Consider the following 26,738-nt stretch of genomic DNA (forward strand, 5'->3'; position numbering starts at 1 on the left):
GCAGCTGCGATGGCACCCCACTGGGATTGTGCTGTCGGGGGCGGTATGCTCCCCCCGGACTCCTCTTCCTCCACCACTGTCTTCAGGAGCCATGAGCAAAATGTGCCATAGCCGCACAGTGGTTGGGCTGCCCAGCTTTCCTAACACAAAAGAGAAACTGACTGGGTATAAACGGGGGCTGCTCATGGTGGTTTGATGGTATGAATAACAAAAATCATCTCAAGGTGTTGTACAATAAAAGCAGCAACATACAATGAAAAATACAAAAAGCGATACATTTAAACAAAACTCAGCAATGCAAAATACATACTCATTTCCCCTTTATCCAGCCAGGAGAGTACTGAAGCAAAAGTGTATTCAGTCTACATAAAGGGCACCTGTTGTTTCTCAACAGGAATGCTATTTCACAGAACAGGCAGCCACCCTAAAAGCCCTGCTCTTGAGTTACTGTGGCTCCTGTGATTTTTGGAGTCCTGCAAACTAGGGATCAAGGGCTTTTCCAGGTAGTTTAGGGCCTTGTGCTAGTACAGCACCATAGAAGATTGGCAGCAAGTGCAAAACTTAAAAGAAAGGTACTGTATGTGCTAGTGGTAGTTTGTCTCCCACAAGCAACAGCTGCTGTGTTTTCCACCAACTGCAGACTTCAGTTCAATCCCAAATCCTAGGAACAAGGCAGAATCAGTCCCAAAGTTGGGGCTGAAATGGGGCTAGAATGCCTGCAGGTGTGTCATGACCCTCTCAAATACTTTGACCAAAATATTATTTGCAACAGGATGGTAGTTGTTAAATACCATAAAAAGCAGGGTAGCTCCCCCCACCCCGCCACCAGTGGCTGTTGTTACCTCTGTGTGCAGAGATGCATTCACCATTCCCTGCCTAGCTTTAATCAGCTGTGAAAGGCAAGGGTCCAAAAGGGCCTGTCTGTCCTGAGGCAGATTTCTCAACATAATAGAAGCAATGATATAGGTCATTTTCTCTGCCTTTATTTAATAAAATTTACACACCCTGTGGTGTTTGTAAAAAACAACAACCACCCTCAAGGCAGCTACAAAAAGATAAGAGAAATTCACAACCATACAAAAGTTAAAGTACTAAAACATTAAAATCACTCCCAACTTTCTAAGCATCTGGTTAGGCTTCTCTAAACAATGTTTTAGCAGGCAGTAGACACAATTACGTGCTCTACCATGTTTTCTGTCTTCACATCAGGACTTCTGTCACCTGTACTCTAGCTGCTGCTTGACCTGTTTTATCGCATGTGGCTTCCTAATGTACTAAACAACCTACGTGTTGAATGGCAATTTTAATTATGTTTTGGCCAATATATTTGTAGAGCGTTTTGGGGCGGTAACAGCCCGACCAGAGGGAAGTCCACTTACTCTAGTCTAGTGCAACTCACTTCCAACAAAACAGGCGCAGCAAGGTTTCTACTTCAAACCTAAATAAGCGATTTCCCACCTGTTCCTTTGAATTACTATTTAACGGCATGCTTCAGTTGACGTGTGTGTTTGTTTAGGACGGGACAGCGACACGTACTCCTGCAGACAAGGGATGAATTTAATCTTCAAACTGCTCCAGAATTTGTGACGGGAAAGGCGGGACCCTTCTTGGCTCTCCCCGTCCAATCAGACCGCGATTCTATATCGGGAGCCAATCACACACTTAGGTGAATTTCCCAGGTCCTTCCTCTCTCTCCGTTGCGCGAAGCTGCCAACGGCCTAAATTTGTCCTTTTCCGGACGCCATCGAAAGGCCGTCGTAGTCCCCCACCTCCCGTTTAGCTGCGTAGAGGGGCGGGGTTTCATCATGGCGTCGTCCATGTGAAGCGAGACGCGCGTCAGGTTCCGCAGGTGAACTTTTCGTTATTGTTGTTGCTGCCGCTGCCGGTCGACGGGTGGGGTGGGTGAGCGGGCTAAGTAACGGCTTCCCGCCGTGAAAGCGGCCCGTTGCTTGGCCCGCAGCGTGCAGTGGGGGCGCGGCGGTCAGGATGGGCCCATATGGCCCCTTCTCCTCCTCCTCCTTCTCCCTCTCAGCTTTCACGTGGCGCGTCGCCTTCAGGCACGAGCCGTTTCTCTTCCCGGCAGCGCGGCCCACCTCCCTCTTCTCCCCCCCCCCGCCACGAATGCCGTCTCTCTCGGGGTTGCGACCCCCCCGACCCGGTTCTCTCGGTACAACCTCTTCGCAGCTTTGCCCAGGGAAAGAAGCCAGAGCATGGAGGGCGGCTAAGGGCTTTCGCCGGGACTGCGGGGTCCGCCATAGAGTTTTACTTAAGCTGTTGGGGTTCGAGGCACAAACGTGTGAAGACGACAGTAGGCGAGAGTGAGTGAGTTGCGTGTCTGATCCAGGGGGCCTTTTGTGGCCCCTAGGAAAAGCTAGGACGCAGCTGGTGTGCGAAGCGGGCCGTTTTCTAGCGAGGGAAGCGGGCACCCAGCAGTGTTGTGGGATGTAAGGTTTTCCACGACAAGATGTTGTGGGTCCCCCCCTCCCCATGGAAAGGTTTACATTTCTAAAAAAAAAGGTTTTGAAAAACGAGTTTCCATCATATTCATATCTGTATCAGCCAGTAGAAAGGCCTTGAACTTGGATATGCAAGTTAGCAGTCAGGCTTCTTAAGAAATATGTTTCATTTATTATTAAATTGCTAGCTGAAGATGAAAATGAACACACACATACACACGCTCACACTTACATGAATCCAAACCTCAGGGGGGGGGGGAACATGTTATAATACACTATTGAGAAATTCAAAATACTCTTAATTTATTCACTCATTCTTGGGTGATGTGCATAAGACTACAGTGTATTCCTGCATCTGCTGGTTGGATGGCATTAGGAAGGAATACCAGCATGGAGGAAATAAGTTGCAGAAAGGCAGGTTCTTCCACTAGTTCTTTCATTCATTTCCCCCCAAACTAAGGAAAATGGTGGAAGGAATATGCAATCCCAAGGCTCATTCCCACTTTTCTTCAAAGTAGAATCTGTTGCGTCTGTATACATATATGAAATATCATTGGATGGAACCATGACTTAGGCATTTTGAATCATTTATTAGGTACCTGTAGAAACATAACAATTTGCCTCAACCTTGGTGATTTCTAGAAAGTATTTAATTATGACTGAAAACCTTTTGATTTTTTTAGGATAAAAAAAATGTTGGAGCTCCAAAGATAAAATAGTAAGTTAAGGTACGGTGTTACAATAAGCTATTTAGTGTTGCTGGGTTATAGTTTAACTTGCTAAGAACTATAGTGGGTATACAGCTGGGGAACAAGATGCATGCACCTGTTTATACTGGGTGTTTAGCTCTTTAAGATAATGAGCCATAATACAAAGCAGAAATATCTGTTACGGTACATCTTCTGAGAAGCTAATTAGCATTATCAGCAAACTTCAGATTCAGTTGTGTGTATATAGACACTGAGTAGAATGGGAACCTCATGTGTAGCACCTGTTTGTGAGCTCAGTACTTCATCTACCTAGGGATGTGTGTACTGAAGACCCATAACTAGATAAATTTCAAAGGGTCTAAGATTCCTGGCAAAATATTTAGCTAATCTATTATTATCCATTGTTATAAACTGATAAAAGGCACATGGAATGTTTGTAGGGCATTGCTGAACTGTCTTGTGTAGTGAATTAAGATATTACTTAAAACATGTACTGGTTATAATGCTGGCAGGTACCTTATTTCTGGCGTTAGATAAGCCAGGTGTCACCAACCACTTTGGCCCAATGGGCAAGTTTGTAACCAGGAAAAGGGCCACCGCACGCACACATCACAAATAAACATGCTTCACAACCTACTTGACTAAAGTAGAATGTTTCTTTCAAACTTAATTTTGGCTGGGGCAGGGAGTGGAGCCTGTGAGCAACAGAGAAGGCATCTGTTGGCGCATGTGTGCCTGTGGATGCAGTGTTGGCAACCCATGAGATAAGCTTTCATCAACATATGTGGAGATATCAGTCATATTGACTCTTATTTAAAACTCAGATGCCCAGCTTGATTCAGCGCTGCTGTTTAAAATGCATTATTCTTGGGTCATTTTTTTCTACCTGTGTGGTCTCTAACGACATATAAGTATATTAATGAATATTGGGTTAACAGTTTTATAAATAAATTAGTCTAGTTGTGTTGCTGTATTATTAAAAAGACATGAGGAATTGTTTTTAATACTTGCTGTGTAAAATATTATGTATGCTTTTTGAGTTCTTGATCTTACACTGTGTACTTCAATCTTCGTAGAAAATGCCTGCTGTCTGTGATTCCCTTCTTGGAGACATTGAAGATATCATCTCAGAGCAAGACCCAAAGCCGCAAGACCTGCAGTTCAGGAGAAAAAATGTTATTCCTAAAGTGCGGAAACGCCATTCACAAAAAAATGTAGAGGCAGATTATGATGATCCCCCAAGTGACAGGTATGTTTTTTTTTTTTGCCAGTCCTAAGTGGAGAGATAGAAAACACCAGCACTTGTACTGATTAAATGATTTACACTTGAAAGAACCTGAAAACTTTATGTCTTACTCTTGTTGAACATATTAATAACTTAAAATAATATTTTACTACACAGACTGCACTACAGTGTATAGTAGGTTGATCCTGTTTTAATATAGTGAGTTCTCTTTCTAACCTCATTCATTTAAAGAAACAGGACATTTGTCCTTTGTATGTGAGAAAAATGGGTCTGTGAGTATAAAGCTAAATTATGCTTCCTTTGTTGCCGACTTCTCATAGTCTTCATGTTAGCCACTGTGAGAACAGGATGCCAGACCATGACTGATCCAGCAGGGCTTTTGTTAATGTTCTTGTGTAGATAGGAATCTTACACTAAATGGTGGTGAGTTATCCTCTTACAGAGAGCATGAGCCCTCCTGTGGCGCAGTGAGTCAGTATGTTTGGCTGTTAACCAGAAGGTTGGTGGTTTGACTTCACCCCCAAAGTTGCACTCCTCCAACATGTAATTGCTACTGTTTATTGTTTTAGCTGTGATGTGTTTTAATGCTTATTCTAAATCGTATTAAAAATATTATGACTTGTACAATCCCATGTTACTTGTTCATGAGTTTGGGGGGTCCTGTGATGAGACAGAGAGCACCAGATGAAAACACACCTGCAGAAATGCCATTGGGTACTGCAGAAAAGCTCTGCTGGCTGACTGCTCCACCAGCAGAGTTCTGCCTGAAAATGGAGCAGCACAGGGGAAGAGAGTGTTTGTGATGATTCCTAACCTCCCTGATTGCATGAACAGCAGAAGAGGGTCTGGCACTTAATCTCCCAGTGACTCCAGTGGGAGGATGTTGCAAACACTCCACAACCATTACTACAGTGGATCTGATGTTTTCTACCTTTGGAAGAAATGTGACTGTAGCATTGCTTTGCCTTTTGAGTCTGTTATTCAGTCTTGGTATTTTATATAGAAGGATGGGAGCAAAGTACTTGTAACAATATCTTTGTATCCCTTTAGCTGTGCTCCTACCTTAGCCTGGATAGCTTCTTCTGTTAACATTTTATGATTTAACTCTTTTCTCAAGCATTTCAGGAATAAAATCCTTGTCCATCTTCTTTCCCATGCTTATCAATTTGTCACTATTGGATCAAAAGCCTATGCTTAATATTTTCACTTTGTGCAATGCACACAAACATTCAGCAAATCATACATTTACAGTAATTTCTTTGCCAAAGGATATTGTGAGCACTGGTCATCATAGCCTTATACAGATCCTAAGTGGTAGTATTTTATAATATATATAATATAATTTTATAATAATATATAACGGCCAAAGGTTTGTTTTCTGATGTGGATGAAATGAATGTTCTTACCTATTTTCCTTACCTTTTTCTTTGACAGTGTCATTCCTGGTGTACAGAAAATTTGGATACGCACATGGGGATGTTCTCATAATAGTTCAGATGGAGAATACATGGCTGGACAACTGGCTGCATATGGATACAGAATTACAGGTAATCAGCTTGACACATTTGAGCTCAGGATTATATAGGAGCTTGAATATGCTGCCATGCTTTCTAGTGTCTTAATATTATTTACTATTACCCAATATCTGCAAAATGAACAGAGTTGACTTTCATTTGCTGTAGGGTGGCTTTTTCTAGTAGCATAAATCCAGGCCTTTGAGGAAATTCTTATTATTGTAGACATGCGAAATTGGAAAGACTTGAAGATTATCTAGTTTTTCTCCTGTAGTAAAACTGGGTCTGACAGAACTTATAACTATACTGTAATTGTATATCGCCTAAGCAAGAGAAAGCTCCCATCAAATATACTAGTAAAAAAGGCTCATTTTATAATCTTCAGTACAGATTTAATTACATTATCTTTACAGCTAAAGGGGATGTTTAAAAAATGAATAATGAGATTCCAAGAAAACTTTGAAATTCCTACTATTATCTGACAAGGCATAATAAATGTAGTGTTATGGTGGGACTTGGTCTCACAAACACCCATGTTTGCTGATTATTCCCTTTTGTGTGAATGGGGGAAATGTAAAGCTTCTGATCATGGTTTGCAGCAAGCTGAGTATGGGGAACTGGTTTCTAGTTCATTAACAGACCTAGGTATCACATCAGGATCTGGGCTTTGTCAGGCTTATTTGTAAGGCTTTGTAGAAATGTGGAACACTTCATTAGATATCCCTTCAGAAATGGTGAGCCTTGAACTCTATAAAGTTCCAATGATAGTTCCAATATAAGCAATGCAGGAACAAGGTGTGGGGCTGTGCTGAGTAGTCATGCTCCTGACATTGCATACAGTGATTAACCCTGTTCCTTGGCATCTTAGCACATAGCACAAATATCTACAGGGAGGGAGCCATTGTGTGTGCCTGGGTATGCATAAAGGCTTTCATGCAACCTGGAACTCCACACAATCAGTATTCCATTTTTGTGCATACCCTGCACATACAAAGTCTTCATCCCTGCAAGCTTTCACAAGGGACATTCTAGGGGCGCCAACTACAGGGGGCTCAGGGTATCCAAACACTCACAAAAAAATGGTTGTAGGTGCTCAGCACCCAGACTACAGGGCCCCACACACAACTTCCGAGGTCTCGGAAGGCCTCAGACAGCATCTCCGAGGCCTTGCAGGACCTCAGAGATGCTGTCCATGGCCTTCTGAGACCTTGGAACCCGACTTCCGGTAGCACAAGAAGTCAGGTTCTGAGGCTGGGGGCGCATGTGACGTCATGAGGCACCCATAACCTGGGGCCCAAGTTGGCTCCCTGGCACATTCAGACATTGGGAAGCGGAGGTTCTAGTTGGTGTGGCACCTCTTCCTTCCTCTCTGTTGCTTTATGTTGGAACTGTTAATGCCCAAGTAGGCATTGACTCAGAAATTATTTTGTGGAAGTGTTCTGCTTTAAAAATACCACTGATCATAAAGCCTTTGATAACCTTTAATGTTTATTGCTCAGTTTCTTATCTCCTCCCCACTTATATCTGGCATTCTATAGACGTTAAATTGTACTTACCTTTAGCATGCCCTAGGTGGCAGTATCGGCTAACATCTTTGTGGGTTGTTTTTTTTACTAGCTGTGTTCCCAAAATGTAAACATGCATGTCTTGCATGCTCTAATAATTTTAAAGTGATAGTTAAGATATTGATTTCAATATTTTGAGTTAGGCATAATTTGTAGCAATTTATTTCCATACTCTTAATATATGGGACTTTCCCGTTTCTCTTGTTTGCTGACATCCTGAATTTCTTGTGGCTATAACAGGATTGACCTCAAAACCCTTAAATGACTGTTTAGTAATGGATAATTTTGGTTGATTTGGGTTAGTGTTGGTGTTGCAAAATCATAAAACTAGGCTTTATGTATACTTGTAAGCTTCAAATTATATTTTCTGTTCAGGTAGACTGCAATTTTTTAAAAGGGAGTTGCACCTAGAAACTTGGATGCATAATACTTACTTTCAAATGGTAGTTTCCTAAGTATGTCACTACTCTTCCTGCCCTTTTAATAAGGACAATTTAAAGACCCACATCTTTTGTAGTACAGTGGTACCTTAGGTTACAGACATTTCAGGTTACAGACGCTTCAGGTTACAGACTCTGCTAAGCCAGGAATAGTACCTTTGCTTCAGGGTGAGAACAGAAATCGCGTGGTGGCGGCAGTGGGAGGCCCCATTAGCTAAAGTGGTACCTCAGGTTAAGAACAGTTTCATGTTAAGAACGGACCTCCAGAATGAATTAAGTTCTTGACCCGAGGTACCACTGTATGTGACATATAGCTTCGGAGGTTTGGGGGCAACAAAATGGCAAATGAAACACCTTGTAAACAGTTGAAACATGATGCACACTAGGACAAAAGAATCCTAACTTCACATATGGTAATAGGATTTAAATTGTTGGTGACACCCAAGGAAAATAACTCTTGGGGTCATGGTGGCTAGCTCAATGAAACCATTTAGTAAGTGACTAAACTGTAGTGCTGAAGAAAATAAATTCCATGCTGGGCATAATTGAAAAGGGCTTGAAAATGAAATGCCTCATATAATCTCATATGCAAGTCCATTGTACAGTCACATTTGATTTAATTTCTGCACCTTAAAAAGAAATTGTACATCTGGCTACAGTGCTGAAAAGGTTAACCGAAGTGATTGAAGTGTTGGAGTATATTCCCTATGGAGAAAAGACTATAAGCATAGAAAAAAAGATGACTGAAGGTTAGCATATTACTGTATAAAATTAGCTTATTTATTAGCTTATAAAATTATGGCGATAAGGAGGGGCATTCTTCCTCATATTATTAAAATTTGACATTACAACCACAAATGATTGGCAGTTGATTCAGAATGGATAATAAATTTGTTCAACATTTATTTTATGGAACTTGCTTCCACAAGATGAAACAAGTTTAGGTGTTTTTTAAATGAAATTAGACAAACATAAGGAGGTCTGATCTATCAGTGGGCATCAGCCATGCTAGCTAAATATAACGGCCAGGTTCAGGGGCAGTGTTCTTCTGCATGGTAGAACGAGTAGAGGAAATGGTTGAGGGTTTTTTCCTTCATGCCCAATTAACAATTTTGTCTATAAGTCAGTTTAAGTCATTTCTATGAGTAGAACTACTAAACAACATCATCTATAATTGGAAATAGAATTCTGAACTACATTGATCCTTGGGCTCCTATATTCATTCTAAATTTCCCACAAATATTAAATATTTGTAGTAAATTCTGAAAAAGCTACTGATGATAGTAACTACATTATTGAGAGCTGCAGGATGTTACAGTTTGACATAATATATTTGTTAGATGCATATTTCCAATGGATTACTTTAATTAACTGGGGTGCTAGTATTTTCAGCATGTTGCAAAATTCACACACTCATCTTCTCCTGGAGCAATCCTAAGCTCTCAGAAAAGGAACCTAACTGGCTTTTGTACAGTGTGAACATTCCTCTTCGCTTTCAGAGGTTGGAGGCCTTCTCATTGCTGTAGCAGAAACCTCTACCTCTGTTGCTGATGTGTTCCGAGGGCAGTAGGACCAAAATGGGAGTGTGGATCAGGGTAGACTTCGGATGTGCCAGATATTACAGTCACATATCTGAAATGGAAGGGGGGGGGGACTGTGCCAGCTTTGATGGTGGTATAATTTTCTCTCCCATTGCAAACAGTTGGAGGGAAAAAATTTAAAAGGAAAAACTGGTGAGGTGAAAAACAAACCCACATTGAATCCACCACCATTCCTTTTGTCTGGCCACAACAATTCTTGGTAAGACTTTGAGAGTGGTAGTTCCTCCACTACAGACTCTTTCTGAAACCGCTGTAGGGTTGCTGTGCCCTTTTCTAGCAACCTAGTTTCCAATTAGTTATGAATAATACTCCAGAAGTGAAATATTTTTTGTTTGAGGTGGTGCACATGCTACTTAAATTTGCAGAAAATTGCTATAAGTTCTTGAAGGCAGCCTGCCAAATTTGTTGTGGTAAAGCCCATTTTTCTGTCAAGCAGCATTCTTTGTTTCATTGACATTTAACTTACTCACCTTGGATATATCTGGAATCTTTTGCTTTCCCGCAGAACACAGATTGGAAGGTCAGTTAAATGTTGTTGCTGACTTGGATGGCTTGTCAAAGACTAAAGTTTTCAGTTGCCAGCATAGGATGAATGCAGTTTGAGCTTTGCACTCAATTGCATGCTTGTGAGTATTTTGGCATTTCTGCCCTACCACAATGAAGCATTATTTTGTGTAAAAGCAGAGAGAGAGAGAGAGACTCCCACTGAGCAGAAGACACTGACATTTGTCTTTTATGTCAAATCTTTGGCACCGGGGTCTACTTACAATGCAGAGCAACTTTGTCTTGGATGACTATAAATAGCTTTTTGACTTCAGCCAGCCAAAAGTGAATTGCTGTTGATTAGTAAAAGGTATTGCAATATAAAGGAGTGAGGTTTTTTGGCTTGCTTTTTAATGCAAGACAGATGCTCATATATTTTTAAGACCTTCAGTCCTTGAAAGTTCATTGGCTAGATTTCAGGGGCAAAACATGCTTGCTCATTTGTTCTGTACTGTGGTTGCTAAACTGAAATCCTAAATTGCATTCAGCTTTTTTAAAATAGTCACTTATTTATGGTGTGGCATCATCCTGCTTTGCAGGTTTTGTAGGATTTACTTGTCGGTGAAAAAGGGAAAATAAATCAAAGCATCCTATGAGTGTAATCATAGGATGATTTGTAATCAGTTTGTGCAAAGCATATATTTACAATGTTAGATCCAGTGAAATATTTCAATTGCCTTTTCTCCGTTTCCATAATTCTTAATTCCATAATTCCATAATTCCATAATTCCATAATTCTTAATTACGACGACTTTGGAAAGGGCTATGTTAGTTTTAGGTTTTGACTGTAGTTTTGTGCACACTTAATTGGGAGTTAATCCTATTGAATGTAGTGGGATTCCTATCTGAGTAAATGTGTTTAAACAAAGCAAAGTCAATAAAGAATAAAATATCTGCAGAATTAGGTTATGGTAGGTCTTGGATGATATCTTGTTTAGTAAGTATGAAAAATCGCTGCTCCATGCCCTATTTGGTCTTTCCATTTAAATGGAAGATCTCTCCTCTCCTTAGATCTGCATGGAACATGGACCTGTAACGAGAAGGGTATGCCAGGCCTACATCACTGATACCTGTCTGGCAACTAACTATTGCATTGAATTGGATCTGGTGCTGAGAAGCTTGTAATACAATCATGTTAGTCTCATTCCTCTCAAGTAGTAGTCCACTGTATTTTGTGCCAGCTGTGGTTTCTCAGTATATATCAGGGATAGTTTAATTTAGAAAGCATTGCAGCAGTCTGTCTTGTCTTTACAAAGACATAAACAATAGCTTACAGATCCCTACTTCCCAGGAAAGGTTTTGAGTGCATGTAGATGACAGTCTGCCATATACCATACAGCTACCATTTTGCCCTTCTAGCAATATTGATTAATAAGAATAGCCCTGCTGAATGAGGCCCAAAGGCCTTTCTAGTCCAGGATTCTATTCTAACAGTGGCCAACCGGATGCCTAAGGGAAGTTCATGAGCAAGGCCTGGGCACAACAGTACTCTCTCCACTTGTGATTCCCAGCAACTCTATTCAGAAGCATTCTGTCTCTGGCAGTGGAGGGAATGCATAGCAATTGTGGCCAGCAGCCAAGACTTTTTCTGATTTTTTGGAAGCAAGTTCCATACTTTAACAGTGTGCTGTGTAAAGAGGTGCTTACTTTTGTCTGCCTCAAGTCTTCCAACATTCAGCTTCATTAGATATCCCCAGGTTCTTGTATTAAGAGAGGGTTTTTTCTTCCCATCTACTCTCTCCACACAACGTACGCTTTAATCACCTCTATTTCACTTGCCATTTTTTCAAAACTAAAAAGCTCCAAATGTAGTAATGCGCTAGCCTCTTGGTCATTTTAGTTGCCCTTTTCTGATCCTTTTCCAGCATTACAATATCCTATATACCTTCTTGTCTGCTTACTTATTTTTGGTCAAAGTTTGTGTTTCTTTTTGTTCTTATTCAGACAGTACTTTTTCTAAATGGTAATTATGGCCTAAATCGTCACCGATTTTAATTATGGTTAGTGCCAGCAAGGCATTGCTGTTAACCAGCCTTGCAGCTACTAAAGTCTTAGTTAAGAGCAGTGTTAAATATTGTTGGCATCCATCTGTCTCAATGGAGTGTGCCTCTGGGGTGAAGTCAAACCGCTGGTTAGCAGCATTGAAGTGACCTCCCTGGGGTGCAAGCCTGGGCAGTGTGTATGTTTGGAGGTCCTGACCCTGCTCTTGGTATCGCTGATGTGGTCCAAAGGAAAGCAGAGCAATACTTTTAAGCTGGTTTGGCACTAGCTTAATTGCAGGAGTTGCGGAAGGAGGTGCACAAGGTGCCATCAAACCGTCTTAGGGACTCCACTCCTGATCTGTGTAGAGTTTATTCCTTAGCCATTTCTTTTCCTGAAGATATCCCACAAGGCTGCAGAGGTTTAGGACCAGAGTTTTCCTTCTCCTAGATGGGCTAACTTTCTAGGTTGACGAGCCCCATCTCCCCCTCACTTCCCTAGCATGTGCACTATTCACCTTGTCTGCTCAATCCACTGGAGCCTGTTTTTGCATGCAGGTGAAGTCCCTAGCTCACAGACATTGAGGCCTTCAGACCCATTGGCTACCCTCACCTGGTTTAGCCTGCCAGTTGAAGCCCTTCCTAGTTTGTGGCTGCTGTCGCATGCTGACAGCTTCTAGGAGCCACAGGTGAGAGCTGAGTGCAGGGTGGTGACCAAAGGTGGACAAACCACCCCAGAAGGGGCATGATGTGTCCCCCACCAGAGGTTTTACCCCTTCCCTAACACACCGGTTATAACAGCAGTATAGTATTTAACCGCTACAGTTGTACTTGGCTCCCGAACACCTTAGGAATTGAACGTTCCAGCTCCCGAATGATCAAAAACCGGAAGTGAGTGTTCCAATTTTCAAACGTTCTTTTGCAAGCCGAACATCTGATGGGGTTTCCGCAGTTTCCGATTGGCTGCAGGAGCTTCCTGCATCCAATCAGAAGCTGCATTTTGGTTTTCAAATGTTTTGAAAGTTGAACGGAGTTCCGGAACGGATTCTGATTGACTTCCGAGGTATGACTGTATTGAGGTTTATGGGGATAATTTTTATCTTGTGATGTTAACCATGGATCTGAGATTGGGAGCATTGACTATGCTACACAGATATTTTTTTTTTCATTCTCTAGGAATCATACAACTACTTGCCAGAAGATGGCACTGTTTAACCATACTTAAAATAGGCCTTTATAGAAGATATTGCTTATGAAGACTTCAAAAAGCACTGACACTTGGTTAAAAAGATTAAGTTTTATTAGATTTAATTTTCAGTATTTGTCACATAATAGATCAAATGAGAAATAATCATCTAGCTCGTGAACAGCCTTTTACATTGCTGAGGCTGCTTCATATTTTCCAGGTGGCGTCTATTAAACAGTAGTAAGGTTCCATTTAAATTGCTGTACAGTTATGAATTAAACAATATTCCATGCCTTCAGCCTTTCTAAACACCCTGGCAGATATAATTCCTTGTTTTTACATAATTTCTTGCATAAATAATCAAAAGTTTAGACCACATTATGTCATGCCATCTGAGGTGTTGGTAATTAGCATAGTTTCTCCACTTATTAATCTGCATTTTGTTTTACTAGGGCAGTTTATTATCAAAACTGGGATGAAACAATTATGGACATTGAGACTCCAAATGATATAGTTTCCTGCACTATGTCCTCAATATAAATATGGCTGGGTAATGATGCTTCATTGTATTATGTGCAATCTTCGAAAGCGTTCATTCATGAAAAGAGTCTGTATCCAAATAAAGCTTTCTGGTGTTAGGACGTTAGCAACATGCTTTAGATTGGACTTTCTCTGTCCAATCAGAGTGGTATACGGGTTTTTTTCATTACGATCCATGTTAGCTAGTGGTTCTTGCTGATAAGCTGGGAATAGGGAGTACCAAACAGTTGTGTTTCACTTACCATAAAGGCTTGGTGTGTCGTCTTACCAAAAACCCCATAACTCACAACCAGGTATGGCATATTTTTTCATCATTTCCAGGTACGCAAGTTGTGAAAGTTGCTTCCCTGTATGAGGAAAGCTATTACGAGATAGAGAGACAAAGAAACAATTAAAGGTCCTATTTTGCAGCAGCTGCAACCTCCCTTTTCAAAATTACACTTTGGGAGATACAAATTGACAGATAAGTTAGCAGACAACATGCTTTCTGGAATCATGAGCTAAATATTTGGCAGAACCTATGTTGTCTCCCAATTAAGGACACTGTCCTTGATGCTGCATAATATTTATTTTGTATAGCTTTGCATGTATTATGTACTGTTTATTTCTACAGCAGCGATGTATTATATACTGTTTATTTCTTCAGCAGTGACCCCAGCACTGCTTTGAGGCTAATATCTTCACAAGTAAATTAAAAGTACTTGTGTGGTTCTGAGGTACGCAGCATACAATAAACTTGACTTCATGAATTTGTCTTAATGGTATTTGAAATAGCTTAAAGGTCTTGACAGGAGCCATGTACATTTTAAAATTCTGGATAGTTAGAGTTGGCTTTAATGCTAGGTGATTTAGGGATTGAATTCGTAATACAGTGCTTTTGGTTTTTGCAACTTGAAGTGGCATAGGCCAGAAGTGGTTTGTTTGTTTGTTTGTTTTTGAACTAAAGCCTTTCGAAATCTGTTTAGTTAGGTAATGTTAGTACACAGTCAGATCAGTATTAAAGAGAATAATAAACCCTAAAACTTTTGCAAACATTGGTTATTTTTGTATTGCAGTGGGTAGCGCTATATGGTATTCTTATACATGACCACTGACAATGTTTCTTGTAAGAATGGATACAGAGTACAGAAATTAGATTCCTTAAAAATGGATTAGTTCTCTGCCTCACCTTTTGAAGATGAGTTGCGATGCAGGCTATAAAGACAGATACTTTCATTCCTTGAACCTAGTTGAAAAAATAAAAAGTTACATTCTGTGTTCTTTTTCAATCTACAGGTTTTCACAGGCTGTGCAATTGAAGCACAGGCATTTGCTAGGACTTGTTAGTTGTAGCTGAAGTTAATTTTTTCATGCCATAATTGGATTTGCAGAGTGTTCCAAGAATGATTTACTGTCCAGTTCTGCATGTCTTCTTTGGACTGGTCGTCAGCTTCCAAACACTTCTAGATTACAACATGAGCCACTGAATTACCCAAACTGGTTGATGAGAACAGTTCCTGGTGGAGCAACTCCTCCCCTCCCCATAATCTTTTCAGAAACCAGTTTTAAAATAGAAAAGTCTTAACTTCAAGACACTTCCTAGATGAATTTTTTGCCTAACCTCTGCTTTAAAAGAAGCATACCTTTTTCCTGTGAGTCCATATGTTTAGAGAATATCCTTACTTTCTAATAACTTGAACGCCTGCAATCCACAGCTTCTAGTTTCTTGGCTCCATCCCTGGTTCTACTTTGTGTTTTACTAGTGTTTGCTGTGTTGGATCATCTCAAAATGGAAAGTTTAAAAGAAGAGGATCCATTTATTATTGAGCAAAGAAAAATCCCTAATGGAGAGAGAACTTTTTCGCTTACAATTCACTTGCTTAACTCCTGGCTCAAGCCCCAAGGTCTGAATTTCTTTTGCCAGAAAAATACTTCTCTTCCTTGAAGCTTGGAGCTGTTCATACTCAGTGCTATCCAAGCAATGTCCATGCCAAAAATCTGTTTCCTTCAGCATTCGATACCAAAGTAGATCTATTAGATGCATGTTATAATTTCTTGGTGAAAATGATTATAAAGGCATGTATTGTGTTCAGATAAGCTAGGAAGACTGAACATATTCTCATTAAGAAGATTGGGAAAACATAAGAGTGACATTTTGGTTTGGAACTTCAGGTTTATAAGTATCTGAGGAGAGACAATATTTCACTTTGGCTTTCAGGCAAACTGCCATTGCACACCATATCATTCAAGCAATAATGTCAACATTCTTCTTGGAACTACATTTAGAGCTCCTTGCAAGGGTATACTTGGAACAAATAACATTTTAAAGTCTGTTATGTTTGTATAGCTTCTTTAACTCATGATAGCTGAAACATACTTTTCTGATTTAAATCCAGAGGCAAACTTTACTTTTACAGCCTTAAATGTTTTTGAGTGGATAATAAGAATAAATTGTCCTTGGAGGAAAATGGCTTGTGATTTGTTTGAATTTCCTGATTAGAAGCAGGCAAATCCATTGATTCATGCAGTGATGCAACAGGCAGCATTCTTCGAGCGTGGCTTCTGCTGCATCTTTGCATCTTATTGTATGATCCAACTGCACCTTTGAAGAGGCACATTACCTGCCTAAAAGGGCTAGCCCTACCATCAGGCAGAGTTAGGTGGCACTCTCTTGAGCCAGCACTCTGGTGGCAGCAGCTCTTGCTTGTTACTGGCCTGGGTTAGCTAGTGCACCTTATCCCAGTGCATCACAAACAGTACCTTTTGGGAAAGGCCCTTGACCAACCAAGCAGGAAGAGTGGCAACCAACCCGGTCCCCAGCTATCTGTATTGCATGTGCACCTGTGTTGCTCTGCTCATGTGGTCCGTACAGTTGCTGCTGTGCAGAAATTGTTCAGGGAGAGCAGGAGTCAGATGCAGGAAAATTTCTTGAGCTGACTCCATTTGGAAGGAGGTTGTGCTAGAGCCATAAATCATGCAAAAACCCAGCAGGTGGTCTCAATCCCAGGTGGGTGTTTTTGCATGTGTGTTGGCTAAAACTCAGATCTATACTGTGTGGTGGGATGAGCTAATATGGCATGGGGAAATTGTTGGTGTGCAGCAATAAATTAATAGCTCACCAAAGCCTTCAATTTTATTATTTTCAGCACATTAGCTGTTCTTTTCATGGTGCATTAATTGTCCGAGTGTTCACTACTGGAACTAAGCATTTGTGCTTTATCCAACCAATTTGGAGTGACATAATCAAGTTTCATTGTAGTACTCCACTACACCTTATTGGGTTGGAGGTTTCTAGTATTGCATTGTGTCCAACTCCGAATTATATTGCTGTGTGCAGTTTTTCCTATGGCCCTTTATTCTCTCTCATTTCTGTATGGTTGTTGTGAAGTTCTATCTTCACATAGATGACGAGAAACATTTTAATGATCATCCCTAGTTGATGAGCTATCCTGAACCAGAACTTCCTATCACTCACCTACCCCTATAAATTTGGTTTCAAAACTTAGAGCTTTTCAAACTCTAGTAATTTAATCCTATGCAGTTTAAATGGAGCCGCTCCCCTCTTTCTCTTTTGTACAGGCTTGACTATAAAACAAACACACTTTATTTATTTTATTCAGTGTTTTTGTACTTTTGTACTTTTCATCCATTTTGGTGCACAGGGTTACTACCGTGTTTCCCACATTATAAGACACCGTCTTATATTTATTTCACTCAAGAAAATAAACCTATGGCTTATTTTCGGGGGTGTGTGTGTGTGTCTTTTTTGTTAAATTACTATAAGTACGGTACCTCCTTATTGGGTCCTGCTGGCTCAGGGCGCGCAGCAAGCCGCCTCCTGCTGCTGCTGCGTTGCTGCTGCTGGATCCCGGAGGCGGCCTGCTGGGTCTGGTTGGCCTGCATGTCCCGAAGCTGAGCAGCAGTGGGAGGTCCGCAGGTCCTTCCGGGGTGACGGATGGCAGCAGGAGCGCTGTTGGTCCCTTCCGTGCCGCCGGAGCGTCGTGGGCTGCATGGCCCGAAGCTGAGCGGCAGCGGGAGGTCCGCGGGTCCTTCCGCGCTGCCAGGATGACGGACGGCGGCGGGAGCACTGCTGGCTCCTTCCGCCGGATCAAGGAAGCTCCAGATCGAGGAAGCGCCCTGCAGGGTCGGTGCCCAGCAGTGTCGCAGGGAGCATCGCTTCCTCAATCCTGCCGCCGCTCAGCTTTGGGCCATGCAGCCCACGACGCTCCGGCGGCACGGAAGGGGCCAGCAGCGCTCCCGCCACCATCCGTCGCCCCAGCGGCGCGGAAAGATGCATTCCCTCCCCTCCATATTTCGGGGTAGTTCAAACTTCTTCATTGTGCATTAACAGGGTAGAAGCACAAGAAGGTGAGTGGAAAGACTTTTAATAAACTGTGGGGTTTGAGCTGCCTGACTCTTCTTGTGCAAAATGATTTGGGGAGCTGACCACCCGTGCCGGCCTGTGCAGTTGCAAAGCGGCACAAGTTGCCTGGTGACACGCTCAATTCATGCACCCCCTCCCACCTGGTCTCAAGCCTCTCCGAGGCTCTAAAGGAACGCAACAGGGTATGGCTTATTTTCAGGGGGTGTATTATATTTCGCAACACCTTAAAAATCCTGCCATGGCTTACTTTATGACTACGTATTAAAAAAGATTGCCGGAAGAAATATCAACAACCTCAGATATGCAGATGACACAACCTTGATGGCAGAAAGCGAGGAGGAATTAAAGAACCTTTTAATGAGGGTGAAAGAGGAGAGCGCAAAATATGGTCTGAAGCTCAACATCAAAAAAACCAAGATCATGGCCACTGGTCCCATCACCTCCTGGCAAATAGAAGGGGAAGAAATGGAGGCAGTGAGAGATTTTACCTTCTTGGGCTCCTTGATCACTGCAGATGGTGACAGCAGTCACGAAATTAAAAGACGCCTGCTTCTTGGGAGAAAAGCAATGACAAACCTAGACAGCATCTTAAAAAGCAGAGACATCACCTTGCCGACAAAGGTCCGTATAGTTAAAGCTATGGTTTTCCCAGTAGTGATGTATGGAAGTGAGAGCTGGACCATAAAGAAGGCTGATCGCCGAAGAATTGATGCTTTTGAATTATGGTGCTGGAGGAGACTCTTGAGAGTCCCATGGACTGCAAGAAGATCAAACCTATCCATTCTTAAGGAAATCAGCCCTGAGTGCTCCCTGGAAGGACAGATCGTGAAGCTGAGGCTCCAATACTTTGTTTTTTTTGGACATACTTTTTATTAATTTTACAAAATACAAAAAAGCAAAAAAAAGGTACATACTTAAACCCCTTTTCCACCTCCTTCCTACCCACCCACATGGGTCCTCCCCTGCCACAGAAGTATCCCATGTATGTGAACAGTCAGAGATGGTCCATTTTATGCTTGGGTTTCTGTCCTCCCCCCCCTCCCCTGACCCCAAAGCCCCCCCCTGCCACCAGAGAGCTCCAGCAAACCAGGGCAGTACGCAGGAGGACATCCATCCAACCATCTATTGTCATACCAAAAAAAAAAAAAAAGAGAGAGAAAAATAGAAATAGGAAAAAAGGGGGAAAAAAAAAGAAAGGGCGAAAAAAGAAAAAAGAAAAAACAATACAAAACAAAAAAAATTTCTTGCATTCATAGTTGTAAAACCATATTTTGTGGGCTTCCCCTCCCCCCCCTTCCCCGGTTTTCATCCCTTTTTTATCATCTGCAACAGTTTCTTACTTTATAAAAATACACCTTTGCATCTTATACAACTTATAAATCAATTGTTAACATTTTCATCTAATATTCAAATCACTGAGAAATCAAACTCCCATTTTCTCTTCCCGTGCCTAATTTTTTGTTTTTTCTCCCTCTATAAGCCTCCATATTTTCACATTTTCCAAAATCCATTCACTTTTAAAACTATAACTATTCTCAATTTAACCTTACATCCCCGATTGCCGGCTTCCCCCCCCAATCCAGCAAATTCCAAAATCAGCAGACCAGTTATAAACCTGTTAATCCATCCTTAATCACAACATCACTTTCCCTTCACCCCACCCCCTGTTTACAGTCTTTTGTCATCCAGGCCACCATACAGGACCCCTGAATTTCTTCTCTTCTCTGCATATTTTTTCCTTCTTCCCTGTGGGCGTTCTGGAGTTCCAATGATACCAATCGTGCCCCCCTCAAAAGCAGGGCACTCCATCCAACTTTTTGTAGAGTAGAGTCATCATTTTTTTCGTGGTGTGCTTCATTTTGTGTTGAATCATCACAATCCTCATCATCTTCTTTTCCTTCCCCATCATTGTCATTCTCACATTCATCTTTTTCAGTGTCAAAAGCTTCATCTCCTAAAAAATCATATTCCGCCATCACCTCCTGGAATTTTTCCTGTAACTCTTGCCGTCGTGTCTCCTCTTGACGTAACTCTATTCTTGTTTCCCACATTAAGGTCAAAACAGACCGCTGGAACTCAGGGGAACACTTTTTTGTTGACATATTTCAGTCCTGCCAAGGTCAAAACTTGTCACGTGGGGTGGAATATGATCACAGTTTATTTTTCGACTCCACTTTAACAAGCTGGCTGCATTCTTCAAGTCTTATTGACAATAGAGTTCGAACTCACATTTCACAAACACTTAAGCCAAAAAAGAAATTCCACAAAGTCCAGAAATACAAAGTGAAGTAAAATTTGACTTATAAATCCTGACAACTCACTGGGTTGTCTGGGCTGCCGGCTCCCGAGTGGAAAGGTTTTTTCTTAGGCTGTACCTCTTATTGCAGGGCAGTCATAAACCGCAGTCTCTCTCCCCTTTTCACCCTGCATCAAAGGGGAGATTCTCTTTGATGCCTTTGAGGGATCCTTTGAATTGTAAATCTTCTATTTATGGCTTCGGGTTTCTATTTACTGTCTCTTTTGTTGCCGTGGGGGGGGGGTGGCTTCCTCTTTTCTCCCCTCTCTCCCAGATCCAAATTGTTTTATAATAATCCAAATCATGAGGTTACTTACAGTCTTTTCCAATCGTTTTATTTTCGGAAGAATCCAGCGCTCTCCGCCTTCGGCTTGAAGCTTCTCCCTGCTAGAATAACGTTGCCGCTCAAAATGGCCCCCGCGACTTCTACCCTCCTCGCTCCGGAGCTCTTATTAGAGCTAGCCGAAGAGTTGGGGAGTCCGGATTGGGTCTGTGCCGAGCAAATTGCCCTCGGGACGCCCTTCCCGAGGTTCTAAGGGGCGCAGCGTCGCTCTCGCTGCCCTCCCCACTCCTAGCAGAGACGGGCCGTCTCGGAGACGAGACGAAGCCCCGCCGATCGACGCTGGCGCTGAACCCGGAAGCCGAGGCTCCAATACTTTGGCCACCTCATGAGAAGAGAAGAATCCTTGGAAAAGACCCTGATGTTGTGAAAGATTGAGGGCACTAGGAGAAGGGGACGTCAGAGGACAAGATGGTTGGACAGTGTTCTCGAAGCTACGAACATGAATTTGACCAAACTGCGGGAGGCAGTGCAAGACAGGAGTGCCTGGCGTGCTATGGTCCATGGGGTCACGAAGAGTCGGACACGACTAAACGACTAAACAACACAACAACATTAAAAAAGGGGAAACACGGTATTCTCAGTGTGTAACACATCTAAATCCTTCTTTCCAATACCACCTTCTCCTCTCTTCACTCATCAGTCTGGCCTTGCATTTTGAACATGTACCATTTCTGAAGGCAGGAGTTTGGAGTTTCGACTGCAGACTTCAACATCCTACCTAGAAACCTGAATTATTCTTCCAGGATTTCCATAAGTATATTGCAGAGCTATTGATACAATCAGTGACTTTGGCCCTGGGCCACAGGCCCACTGACAGCATTTTCTCTCTCCCCCTAATTATTTAATATCCTACTGTACCAGAACCCCTGCCTCTCTGGAGGTCCTGACGCTTCCCATGCAAGGATAACAGTTAATCACTTAAGAATGGTTCCCTTCTAGTGGTTTGCTTCTCTTTTTGCCCTCTTGCTCCGTGGCCTTTTATTCTCTGTGAAATGTGAGTTGTCATTATGGGACAGGGGCTCCTATTACAACCCCAAAGGTTATGTCTGTATGCTGTATTTGCCAGTGCATCTCAGCTTTCCTAATTAGACATTTTTGCTTCAAACAAAGCAAATTTGTTTCAAGAATGAGGGCTATGTTACTCTAAGCAGAAACTGAATTCATATGCTTATTCTGTATCTACTCTCCAAATATATTTTCTGTTTGTTCAAGGAGTCTTTCAATAGGCTTCTGCTTATTATTATTGGGGGGGGGCACAGCAGCTCTTAACTCTGCTTTCTTAAAAGAACTTTGCTTCCATTTATGGCGGTAACAATAGATACTTAAGGAGTTATTAGTTTGTGCTTCTTACCTTTTTCCTGACTCTTTCCCAGCTCCTGTAAGACCCCCCCCCTTTAGTAAAAAGCCTCTGTGTGCCTTTGCCATGGTGGCTCAGCAGCTGTTGTGCAGCGTTCATCAACTAGATGAACTACCTTTCTTTCCAGATAATTGAGTAAAATTTGACTGACTTGTTTGTTAAGAATTTGTAAATAATGGTAGATATAGACTAGTATGGAAGCCCAAACTTTGACCTTCAGAATTTCATTGCAACTATCTAAATTAGTTGGGTCTTATTCTCCACAGCTATGGGATGGGGCAATTAAAGGCTTGTTCTGGTATATCTAATACTGTACTTGACTTGCCATCTCTGTTTTTGATTACTGTTTTTGGTAGATAGCATACTGAAGCTCTATGGTATGCATTTTAATGAGAACATTACTTTTCCCACCTGCTGGAAGTTGGAATCGCTATTGACCTGAAATGAATGCACATGTTCAGTATTAATACTTCATGTTTCAGTCCAGACAAAAGTCTTTCAGTGTAGCATGCACGTAGTCAAAGTAAATTAATGTTTAAAGCTTGAACATTTTAAGTTCAGCTGGAGTCTGCAACATTTGTAATAATCCTGGAGAAGCTATTTAAACAGAATTGCTGAGTACTCTTTATCCTTGGTGCACAGTGTGCGCAGGTAGGGTTGGAAATGCTAGATAACTGGTCTTAATTTAAATTAATCAATATCATTTTAAAACCCACTGGAATATCTTTATGGAAAGTATTTGCAAGCCCTAGGAAAATTTCAGTTAATACAGTTCCAGTGCATTTTGCACATCCAAGTGTAGTGCATATGTTATATATTTAATGTTGTGAGAGATCTCATACAAATATAGAATGTTAAAGAATGGACAGCTAAGAGACATCCATCATCAGAAAAGTGGTTCTGAAAAAAGAGGCCAATGTCATCCGTCAAATCTTTAAAGTAGAATGCACCAGACCAAAAATTTTAATAGAGAGCTTATATACGGTAATTAACTTTATAAATACAAACACTGCATAGATACAACAATCAATGTGTCCTGTCTTTTTGTCTGTCTTTTTCCTGTTTTCAAACCTAGTACATGTCAGTAGAGCATGAGACTTGTAATCTCAGGGTCATGGGTTCGAGCCCCCATGTGGTGTGAAAGATTCCTGCATTGCAGGGGTTTGGACTAGATGGCTCTTGTGACCCCTTCTAACTCTACAATTATATGATTCTAAATATGTTCAAAGTTATTAACCTGATGTATATTACCATAAAAGACTGCATTCAATGTTTTATTTAAGTTGAGATGAACACAATTCATTTTTGTTCATCTTCAGCTAGGTCAATACGAGAATAGTGCAAAATCAGTTTAGTATATGCCCCCTCCCCTGACCTTGGTGTAACTGTTTAAAGAGACATTCTGATTCTTTCTGAGGTATTTGGGATTGTGAAAACTCAGAGAAGTCTCAATGGCTTCAGGAGCACCCTGGTTTGGGCCAGGACTCCCCAAAGGACACCCGCTTAGCCCTGGAAGAGCTCTGAATCTGCCTGATTTGGCTGGGAATTCAGGATTTCCTTGAATCAAAGGCACACCCCTGCTAACAATATAGTTCAGAGGGGAAATGCTAGAAGTACTATTTCTAATCTAGTGTGATATTTGCAGTGTGATACATTTTTCTTGGGTTTAATTTAAATTCAGATTTCAGCACCTGTGCAGCTTTGGGTGCCCATATGGAAATCATGTGGGCATATGACTGTTTCTTTAAATATTGCATTAAAATGTTGATGCAATATTTAAGGAAACAGTCACATGCCCATTATGACAGTCTTTTTGCTTTAGAAACTGGTTTCCCAAGGGCTGTAGGAAATGTTCTTTTAATTGTAATGTTGATCCTTCAAATCATTTTCAGAAATAGATGTTGCCTCATTTTTGCTTTATATGATGGGAAATCGCACAGCTGAAAAAATTAATAAAGTAGTATTTGCCAATACATCAGCCATTGAATGTAGCGTGTTCATTGCTAATCAATTAGTTCAGAGCTCCAGAGCCATTACTGCCTTTATCTTGCTCTTTTCCTCCCATATAATGATCACAGCAAGTAAATAATGGGTGATATCAGCCTGAGGAGCAGCACTTCTTCACAGCAAGCTATGGCCCTCTTTTAATATATGCCACTGTGTCTTTTCCTATGGTCAGATAAGCATGACCTACATTAAAAGGGCCCTATGGATATGTCTAGTGCATCACTGTCTGTTTGGATTCTTTGCAGTGCATTGCAGATGCTCCTTGGCAGCTCCCACACTTTGGGATGACATGAGTAATGTAATGGTTTTGAACTGCATCACTGCCATCAGACAGCAGAATGAGGGTTTGGTTTCCTGTGAAATCTTACTTGTAAGGATTGCATTCAGAGATAGAAGTTGCCTTCAACCTCTTCTGTCTTTTTGGAATTGTATAATATATGGGGTATTCCTACTACTTTGTCATCAGCTGGTCTGGAGCTGAATTGGGTAGTATATGTACATTTACATGTACATCTTTTTTTTAAAGACCTGTACAAATAATTATTTTAGAATAATATTGCACTTTCTCTGTTTGGAAAGCATTCCTTGCACACCAATAATTCTTTATAAATGTGAACATTATTCTACATCACAGAGGTCAGGTTATTTTGTTTTTATTTCATGTCTTGAAGCATGGTTTCCAAGTCAAGGAACAAGGCTCTGGTTTTTGCTTACACTATGTCTCTCTCTTACCCCCTCTCCCCACCCCTAACTAGAGACAATGACCTGGTTTGAATGTAATGACATTAGAATGATAAACCATCAGTTGTTGGCTTGAGAATGAGTCCTGTAACTATGCACTCACTCACCCCCCCCCCCTCTTCTCGCACACACCCAGCATTGGTGCCTAGTTTGGCTGATTTAAACCTACAGTTTCCTGTTACATCCAAATCAGGAAATTGTGGTTTAATCCCTGCTTACTAACTAGGATGTAAAACTAGGGATCCAATCATGTTATTGGCACCAAAGTCAGACATGTAATGTAAGGAGAGAAAGAAGTGCAAGAGCATACAACTCACTCTCTTTCTAATAGACCATCATCATTGTTTGAATTAGGCCAATATCTGTAAAAAAAGTCCTGAAACGGACCATGTATGAGATTTGTCTGGCACTTAACCAAGACCATGTAATCAGGGCTGTGCAGATCTATGTAAACTGAAATAACTATTTCCTTTTATCTTAAAGTTAGGGAACTTTTTTTTGGGGTGTGTGTGTGTTCATGCTTTACTAGAAGTTATTTGTGTTCCACTGGGAAGCCTTCCTCATACTTCAGTAAAATGAAAATAAACTGTTGCTTTGATTTTGAAAATCCTCTTCTTATACATATACATGTGCTTTCTTTTTTCACGCCACTTCTTCCTTCTTGCAAAACTGCCCCTTAACCATATAACCCCACCTGTTTTGTTACCTGCCGTCAAACTTACATTTATTTCTCTTCGTATTGCGGAGAAAAAGGTGAAAACAGTTCAACCAGTAAAAAGAAGCAGTTTGTGTTTTGTAGATTTCCAGATTTACATATTAGTAAATCATTGCTTCAGCCTTTATCAGATGTTTGCACAAAAGAAACATCCTGCTAGAATTATATTTGAAGCAGACCATCTGCTGTGGTTCCCAATGTTGTCAGAAAGATAAGAAATGAGCAGTTTCCACAATGGTACCACAAAAGGCTGGCTCTTTATGTGTACTTGTTTGGTGGGAGGAGCTGGATTACATCTAGGATTTAGGTGATACACAGCTGAATAAAGTAAGCTGACATCGATCAGTATGTATCAGGATACAGAATTCTATCTTTAAGTACAGAACCTCATCTACATACTTAAATCCTACATAGGTAAAGGGGCCCCTGACCATCAGGTCCAGTCGTGTCCGACTCTGGGGGTGCGGCGCTCATCTCGCTCTATAGGCTGAGGGAGCCAGCGTTTTTCCGTGACAGCTTCCGGGTCATGTGGCCTGCATGACAAAGCTGCTTCTGGCAAACCAGAGCAGCGCACGGAAACGCCATTTACCTTCCCGCCGGAGCGGTCCCTATTTATCTACTTGCACTTTGATGTGCTTTTGAACTGCTAGGTGGGCAGGAGCTGGGACCGAGCAACGGAAGCTTACCCCGTTGCAGGGATTCGAACCGCCGACCTTCTGATCAGCAAGCCCTAGACTCTGTGGTTTAACCCACAGCGCCACCTGGGTTCTACATACTTAAGCCCTATTCAGGCGTTACAAAAAGTAAACTTATGTTGGAGGCCCGGGCCTGTGAATATTGGGCCTTCTGGTCTTGCCATGTTCATTGTCAAGATCTCAAAGGGCTTTTTAAAAGTGTGTTTGCTTGAACACACAACCCGCTGTGCGATCAACTTTTGTGGGAAGGCTGTACATGTCTTGAAGTACAGGGGGTAGGTTTAGCATGCATGGCCCTCTTGCCTCCAGGATTGTTTGCCTTTATGTGAATAGGGCTTGATGGCAGAAAGTGAGGAGGAATTAAAGAACCTTTTAATGAGGGTTAGTTACAGGTAGGTAGCCATGTTGGTCTGGCATAGTCGAAACAAAATAAAAGAATTC

The 26,738-nt window shown here is 41.5% G+C and overlaps 1 protein-coding gene across 3 annotated transcripts in view; it reads left to right on the forward strand.

Moving 5' to 3' along the window:
- The first annotated feature begins 1,784 nt into the window (after positions 1 to 1,784).
- The window catches only part of CDKAL1 (CDKAL1 threonylcarbamoyladenosine tRNA methylthiotransferase), a 250,115-nt gene continuing 225,161 nt past the window's right edge, over positions 1,785 to 26,738 (forward strand). Inside the window, exons 1-4 of one of the 3 annotated variants that reach the window (XM_035126314.3) lie at positions 1,785 to 1,849; positions 3,140 to 3,174; positions 4,243 to 4,415; positions 5,847 to 5,959. In XM_035126314.3, the coding sequence (XP_034982205.1) occupies positions 4,246 to 4,415; positions 5,847 to 5,959 (283 nt within the window). In that variant the 5' untranslated portion in view covers positions 1,785 to 1,849; positions 3,140 to 3,174; positions 4,243 to 4,245. Of the gene's footprint in view, positions 1,850 to 3,139; positions 3,185 to 4,242; positions 4,416 to 5,846; positions 5,960 to 26,738 lie in introns of all 3 variants that reach the window. The other 2 variants (XM_035126316.3, XM_035126315.3) reach the window with 2 other exon arrangements.

This window comes from Zootoca vivipara, chromosome 8 (assembly GCF_965207765.1).
Source record: "Zootoca vivipara chromosome 8, rZooViv2.hap1.1, whole genome shotgun sequence".
Taxonomy (NCBI): Eukaryota; Metazoa; Chordata; class Lepidosauria; order Squamata; family Lacertidae; genus Zootoca; species Zootoca vivipara.